The 8,453-nt window shown below is 36.3% G+C and overlaps 1 protein-coding gene across 1 annotated transcript in view; it reads right to left on the bottom strand.

The window, feature by feature from the left end:
• Window positions 1-8,453, bottom strand: part of UROC1 (urocanate hydratase 1) — a 45,867-nt gene that overhangs the window by 18,438 nt on the left and 18,976 nt on the right. The window contains exons 10-14 of the mRNA XM_044676092.1: window positions 8,335-8,397; window positions 6,693-6,872; window positions 4,857-4,954; window positions 2,934-3,006; window positions 1,068-1,189 (exon numbers count right to left, since the gene is read on the bottom strand). Coding sequence (XP_044532027.1) covers window positions 1,068-1,189; window positions 2,934-3,006; window positions 4,857-4,954; window positions 6,693-6,872; window positions 8,335-8,397 — 536 coding nt within the window. The remainder of the gene's footprint in view (window positions 1-1,067; window positions 1,190-2,933; window positions 3,007-4,856; window positions 4,955-6,692; window positions 6,873-8,334; window positions 8,398-8,453) is intronic.

Genomic DNA, 8,453 nt, shown 5'->3' with positions numbered 1-8,453 from the left:
TATATATTTAGTTATATATATAGTTATATATTAACTATATATATTTAGTTATATATAAATATATATAACTAAATATATATAAATTTATATATTTAGTTATATTTAGTTATATATTTAGTTATATATATAGTTATATATTAACTATATATATTTAGTTATATATATTTATATATAAATATATATGGTTATATATAGTTATATAAAATATAATATAAATAATAATTATATAATTTATATAATATATTATATTATAATAGTTGATAAAAATAAAACTATAATACTACTAAAATAAAACAAATAATATAAAATAAATAAATAACATATATTTATAGAAATACCATATATAGAGAACTTTTCAAATCTTAAAAAAGGGGCTATATAAATGTTAGCTATTATTACTTTTTTAAGTTCCCTAACTCCATATGCTATAAAAAGCTACTTATTCTTGCTTCTCTCTATCTTCGTTGTCCCTTCTACGTTTCATTTGCTCATTAGGAATGTCCTGGGCTCAGAATCTGCCTGCTCTTCTCTATTCCTAACCCAAGCCCAATGAACGCCGCTTGTGGCATTTATGCCTCATCTTGCTTTCAAGGTCTTTGTTGTGTTTATATAGTGTAGGTGTGTTTATATGTGTATGTGTTTCTCTATATACATACACGTTTTCTCCCTTGATAGACTCTAGGCTTCTTCAGAACCAGAACTGGATTATTTTTGTCTTTGTATCACCGGTGCCTGGCATATAGTAGGCATCTAATAAATGCTTGGTGATTGATTAATGATGGATAAGGTCCCTCCCAGCCCTGGTATTCTACACTCCAAGTTATCCTTCCATTTCTAACATTTTATTTTCTTGAGGTTCCTCTCAACAATGAAGTTCTTTGTTCTTGGGCCCCTTCCATTTCCAACATCCTGTCTTTTAAAGTCTCTTCTGAGATCCTGAGAGTTCATTATTCCTTTCTATAATACAATAATCAGAATCCAGATGGCCCTTGATAGATTAGCATCCTACCAGTTGTACGAATGTATGTATGTGCCTGTAGTGGACCCTTCAACAGTGGCGGTATTACCTCCACGCTTGATAGCCTCCTCCAGAACGGATGTAGCCAGTTGGTCTGTGGTCACCAAATCCTGGGGGTCCCCAGATGTACAAACCCATCGGAAAGGTCCAAAGCCCAGAGAAAATATGTCCCTGGAAAATACAAAATGCTTCAGTTGGGAGGCATACTTCAAGTTCCTGCCTTATTTGTCCTGGCCTCTGGTAGTGCTTTCCTTTCATTAGCTAAAGCACCAAGAATCCGAAGCATCTCCAACAAATTAATCTGAGCAGAAAGGACTCTGGGTGGTTATTTCAAAATTCCCAAAAATGTTTGTACTCAGAAAAATAGCAAAAACAAAACAAAACCCACACAAGAAGCATTGGCCATAACGTAGCATAATAGCTGTCTGCACAGTCCCAGGGAAACTTTACAAGGTAGTATTTTGAAATGGAGGAAAAAAAAAGATGCTGAAGTTGGACCGTGAACTCTTGATTCTGAGTCTCCATTCTCTACTTACTACCTATATAAATATGGACAAATTCCTTCCCCTCTCTACATTTCAGTTTTCTCATCCATAAAACGAGAAGGTTAGATGAGGTAATCTCTAAAGTTCCTGCTAGCTCTGAATTTTATGGTCCAATAGTTCAAAGTCCAAGAGTACCTGAGGCAGGAAAATTTAAAAATCTATCTGAAGGATGCATTTTCTAGTCTTTAGAGGTAGCACCCAATAGAGGAACGAGCAATTGGGATTGGGAGGAGGGATAATTGACTTCCAGGTCTGCAATGGAGTGAATTTAAGCAAGTCATAAATTCTCTAAACTCTAGTTCCTTCCTCTAAAAAAATGGGAATAATAATAATATTTGGCTGATGTGAAGATGAAATCAGAGATTACACACACACACACACACACACACACACACACACACACACACGGAAAGCTACTAAGGTATAGAAATGCAAGAGTCTATAATTCCTATTCTCATCATTATCCTTTCTACCAATATCAGTCAGTTTGTGTTCACTTCATCTCCCTCTCCTAGAGGGATGATGTGGGAGGGGAGATGGGAAAATATTTTATCCCTAAAACAAAGACTAGGAATCAGAGTTAGCAATAGGCTGATTGTGGAGCTGTGTGTGGGGGTATACACACTTATACATAATGTATAGATGCAAAGATATGTTATATCTGTATACACACATATGGATGTGCTAAATAATTCTCTCTTTTTTTGTGCTTCCTCTAACTTCTCTGTCTACCTGAAGGCCCCTTTCTCTTTACACCTTTATGTCATGATGGACTAGTACTCCAAAAGCTGATCTCTGGTTATGCAAATATGTTTTGTGAGCTCAGAAAAGTTCATCTGATCTCCCTAAACCTATTTTTTGATTTGTTAAAGGAAAGAGCCAATCAGAATTATCACTAGATTCCTATAATGCCATTGTTATATGCTCTTTCTTCAACTCCATTGTCATTACCCAAATTTAGGTCTAAAAAGGACTTGCACCTGAAATATTTTTTGAAAAAGCCTTCACATAGGTCTATCCAGTCTCTTCTTTCCTGTATTTTGCCAGCAAATTAATCTTTTTGAAATATAATTCCCGTGTTCAAAAATCTCTAGACTTTTTGCTCTAAACTTCCTACCTGTCGTTTAAGATCACCCTAATCATCCTTTGCAGATTTATCAACTATTAATCACCTACATGAACTCTTAGTATCTTCAATGATTCCTAAACATTTCATAGTCATTCCCACTTAAGTGTTCAGCAGTACACAGTGGGTTCTTAGGGAATAGTTATAACGTGGCTCCCCAAATCAGAAGGCTTGCCCCATAGATTGGATTCCTTCTGGGTATTACTTAGAAATGGGTATAGGCTGCTTCTGCCTATTTTCTTACCCCATTATATGCTGGACATAGGATGGATATCTGAATTCTGTTTTATTACCTCCCTTTTTCATTACATCAGCACCTGTAGGCAGATCACAAACACAATATTACACAGAATGGTCAAACCAAGAACAAGAAGTATAGGATGACCAATGACCTCAATGACCAAAAAAAAAAAAATCTTCCTCTGAGGTATCTCATTCCTCTTTTTATATATCAGTGTAGTATATAATGCACCCATTTTTTTCTCCCCTTCCTAAACAGCAATCAGAGACAAGATAGCATTTGTTTATTCATTTTTTTAAATCCTTACCTTCTATCTTAGAATTGATACTATCCATTCCCAGCTAAAAGAAGGGTTAGGGCTAGGCAATAGGAGTTTAGTGACTTGCCCCCAGCCACACAGTTAGGAAGTATCTGAGGTCAAATTTGAACTCAAGACATCCCCTCTTCAGGACTGGCTCTCGATCCACTGATAGCAAGCACTTATTAAGTACTTACTATATGCCAGACACTGGACTAACCTCTGGAAATACAAGAAGGACAAAACCTACCCTCAAAGAGCTTACATTCTAATGAGAGATAACAACACAAAATGAGAATCCAAAAAGTGGGGAGGAGAGAGAGAGTAGGGGGCAGGCATAGACCTCCTACTCTTCAGTTTACTCCTTTCCCTTCTTGCTCAGAGTCCCCTGATTCCTGGTCCAGGGCACACCATAGTTCCCACCATATTATCGTCTGCATAGTACTATAACAACAAGAAAGCCTTTGTAGCTATTGTTTTGAGAGACTTAATTTATAAAAAAGCATTTGTTAAGTACTTGCTATGGATAAAGCAGTATGCTAGCACTGGAGATAGAAAAGTAAAATAAAGAGAGAGAAACATAAATTGTACCAAAAAATCTACTCTTCCATTTACAATTAATTTCTTTCTTTCCTCCTTCCCTGTGCTTGAAATGTTTCCTTTCCTGCATCAAGAAAAAGACCCATGTGGCAAATGTGGAAATATGTTTTGCTTATTTTGTAATATGTATCATATAAAAATATTTTTAAATAATGGGTATCATATATCTTGCCTTCTCAATGAGTGAGTGAGTAGTGGAGTAAGGGGGAGAATTTGGAGCAGAAAAAATTTTAAAAAGAAGAAAAGAAAAAGACCTACTTTTTCTATAATAACAGATATTATAGAGATATTATGGAGATAACATAGGATTGAAAAAGTATGGATAAAAGAGCTTGTTAACCATGAGGGAAGATTATATCTGTATCTTTTGGATATTGAATGATGAATTTTTTCCCAAAATTCAACGATTTTGTTTTTCTTCTTAAACTTAAGAACATTATGATTTACATGTTAATATAAATACTAGAAAGATAGTCAACTTTGAAAGACTTAGCAACTCTGATCAACACAATGACCAACCAAAATTCCAAGAGATCATGAGTAAACATGCTGCCCATCTTCAGAGAAAGAACTGCTGGAATCAAAGTGTAGTCTGAAGCATATTTTCTTCTCTTTCTTTCTTGCTCTTGCCTTTTTTTTCCTAACATGGACAATGTAGAAATTTTTTCTGCTTTTCTTGCTTTCTTAATAGATGAGTGTGGGGAAGAGTAGAGGGAAGGAATTTAGAATTGAAAATAAAATAAATTCGAAATTTGAAAAAAAAATTTTTTAAACATGTAAAAAAGTTAGAATTGCCAGCAAGGATCATTGTCTTAGTTTCTCTTGACTGTCAGGGAGTTTCAAGTGGTGGTTTGGAAAGTTTCATAGTTGAACTTCCTAATATCAATGTCAGAGATTAGGAGCATCTCCAACCATCAAATTTTCCCTGAATAACTCATAGGCAATCTATCATATTTGAACTTTCCAGACTACTCCTGAAACTGTTTAAATTAAGTGTTCTTTCTTGTAAACTCTTGGGGCATACTCACCAGCTCGCTGAGCTTCCAAGAGGAAAGCATTGCCATAGTCCCAGAAAAAGAAGCTTTTCTCAGAAAGTCTATTAATTGCTGCTACATGCCTCTTCAAACTGAAACAAGTAAAGGAGAATTAGATACTCAAAGGACCTTAGAATTATAGAATCTCAGAATTGGGAGGGACTTTGAAGAACAACAAAAATTATGTTGTTTTTACTATGTATGAGACTGTGATAAGTATTGAAATAAAATGATCCTTGCCTTCCAGGAGTTTACAGTCTAATGGACAGTAGAGTGAGAGGCTAGGGAGAAATACATACAAGTAATCATGATATAAGGAAGAATGTGTGATGTGTAAAGGAGAGCATCTAAGCGCAGTATTATGAGATACCTGTATAATATTGTTCTCTTTTGGAATAAGGTAAAGAATGTGAGAGGTTATAGGATTATAGACTCTAGAGGGAAAATCCTAGAGGCTCTCTCATACAGCCTCCTAATTTTGCAGAGGAAGAACCTTAGGGCTTAAGAGGAGATGATCTTAGAGGTCAATCTAGTCTAAGCTCTCTGTTAGCAGTGTTATCAGAAAAGATGTTAATGCCATGGCTAAGAAAGCAGCAGTCAGCAGTAGCTGAGATCTGTGAGTGCTACAGGTTGGGAAAGCAGTGGTCCTCACTGTGGTTAAAATGCATTTTGGGTTACCTTTGCAGAATTTTTCAATAGTTGAGATATTTAAGGGGGAAGGATGTGAGTGTGAAATCCCCCACTCCCTTTTTATGAGTACAATAGTACTAGCCTTTATGATTATAACAAATAATTTTTATTTGATATTAATATTGATATTTATATAAACTATATTTTGGTTTGCTTCATATGATTTAGAAACAATAGTTAAGAAAAATACAGTTTAAAGGTGGTATCGAATCTTGCTCACAAGCATTTTAACCTTAAGCTTGAATCCCCAAAGTTACAAACAAGCCCACCACATCCTGTTACAAAATCATAAGACGAGATGGAGGGCTGCTCTTGGGTCCAAATGTATTTCAGGGTGAAAGTGTCAGTCATACATTCATCCAACATCAGTTGTCAGCGGAAAAAACAAAAAAACCAAAAACCCAACCAAAAAACATTAGATCCTGACCCTTTACTGAAAAGGTCAGTAATAATAATAGACATAAAGTTGCTACCCATAGTGATTTTTTTAATATACTTTCTGGCTTATTCAGCACTTGCACATGTGCTGTGTCTGTGTCCAATCTGCCCACGTGAAAGATTTTATAGTCAATCTGTCTTTTATGACAGGATGTCATCAGATTTACATATATAAAAAAGGCTAACTCCTAAGGCTCGGAGTCTCCGGTTCTGATCTTGACCAGGATCCGGCTTTATTGAGAGTTTGACCTCCTTTCAATAAACTTAGTTAGCTTGGAATTGTTGCACTGGTGTTATAAATTTTCACCACAAGAAGGATGGTTACAAGCTGCAAGTATAAACTTAGTCTGATCAACTTTGATGCTTTTAGGCAGTTTGGATTGTTCTAAATGCAAAAATCTACTCCAGGTAATCCTTTGAGGATTGGAAAGGGTTAAACTGTATTATCTGCCCTTGTAGTTTTTCAAGGACAAATTTCCCTGACTCCTGACTCTTCAGGAGCAGTAATCAGTGATTAACAGAAAGGGATCTGGGGAAGTAAGTATGTGTCCCTACAAGTCCTCTGTACCCACCTCTTAAAATTGCATCACTTCATGCTGACCCTGAATGATTTTAAAGTTGCACATAGCTCTGTAACACACTGGGGGATTTGGGGGAAAGTTATCAAATATCCGAAGGTTCTACAAATGAAATTCCGTTTACCTTTCTTTCACCAGGTCCCGAAACTTGGCAGGTTCTTTGGCCATGAGCTGATTGGCTTCCTGAAAACTGAGCTGTACAGGATAATATCCACCATTGAAAGGGTTGTGGCAAGAGGTCTGGTCAGATCCCAGGTCTACTAACAGTTCCCCAGTTGTGTCCAGCTCATAGACCAGCCTCTCCCTGCCCCATGAAAAGATGAGAGAGAGAAATAAGGAGAGTGTCAACTTGTTATTCTTTTATTATAAGAATCCCTGACATTTTCAAAGGTTTCTTGACTATTTTCTCATATTCTACTGATCCTCTGTGAGACACCTAGGAATAGTACATTTGACATATGAGATCATGAGGAAACTATTCAATGTAACATAAAGTTGACCCAACAACAATAGAACATCTATCCTTGACAGTGGGAGCTGGTTGGTGCTAAGCCATCCATGGTCTTTTACCTTGTTCCCCCTTATGAACATTGCCAGAATGACTTCCAATATGAGGATTAGGTTAGAGAAGAGTCTCGTCTATGGACTCAAGAAAGGAGCAGATTATTAGAGCCCAACTAAGCCCTGTCCATTGGAAATGCTTCTTCCCCTAAGAGAAGCTGCAGGATGATTCTATAAAGAAAAGACTTCCAAGTCATGAAGTACCAGGAGTTTTGAGTTACCTTGTGCCATGTACACGTGCCTCATTACTGCTGAGCTCTAGGTTAGAGCCCACTCTTACAGTAGCTGCTGTGTCTGTTTGAGGGAGAAGGCCCCTTAAGTTTGGGGGAAGAATAGGGCAAAGGGTTTTGTATCAAGTGCTTTTGCTATGCCATCTTAGTAAATGCCTTTGTTAAAAACAAGTCTGCTGATCAGTATTTTCTTATTCAATCCTCACAACATTCCAGGCAGAACGTGCTATTATTACCTCCATTTTACATTTTTAGGAAATTGAGTCAGGCAGGGGTTAAATGACTTGCTCAGGGTCACACAACTGGATAAGTATTTGAGGTTGGATTTAGATTCAAATCTTTCTGACTCTAGACCCAGAGCTCTATCCATTCAGCTATCCAGAATGTCTGCTTTTTCATAATAATAGTGATAATAATAAACTCATTTATATAGTGATTTATGTTATCTTCATAACAAAGGGTTGGTTGTTCTTGAAGTAATATCCCCATTTTCTAACACCTAAAATTTTTATAATACTTAAAATTTACAGAGTCCCTCCATATTTATTATCTCATTTAATCCTCACAAATTGCAAAAGGCACAATCTGAGCCTGGAAAAAAAAGAAATTAGTAATCAGGCCAAATCTCATTGTTGAATGAGGCAGATTTGAAGATGCCACTTTTTTTTTTTTTTTAGGCCCCAGAATTTGAGGCCAAAATTACTTGGCCAGTTGCTTGAAATTTCCATTTTTGTCTTTATCTAGACAAAAAAAAGGCCATAGATGAGACCACAATTATTATCCCTGTGTTACTGATGAATACAGAGACTCAGAAAAGGAAAAAAAAATGACTTGATGATGATTTACAGTTGGTAAGGGTAAATCCAGTCCCTTTTCTACCCTATCACCCTATCACCAAGTTTCACCTTTATTCCAAAAGAGGTCATTTGGGCCAACCCAGGCTCATAGGGGATCTTACATTTAACCTGAACTTACCAAAGATCAACCACATTCCCATGGTAACCCAGGCTAAGAGGCATTTTCTTCTTTCTTGCTTCCCTAAAATAGAAACATAATGGAACTAGGTAGCACATTCCAAACATGACAATCACTCT

This window comes from Gracilinanus agilis, chromosome 1, assembly GCF_016433145.1.
Source record: "Gracilinanus agilis isolate LMUSP501 chromosome 1, AgileGrace, whole genome shotgun sequence".
Taxonomy (NCBI): domain Eukaryota; kingdom Metazoa; phylum Chordata; class Mammalia; order Didelphimorphia; family Didelphidae; genus Gracilinanus; species Gracilinanus agilis.
Note: the sequence above shows the minus strand (reverse complement) of the source record. Positions and strands in the feature narration are given on the sequence as shown.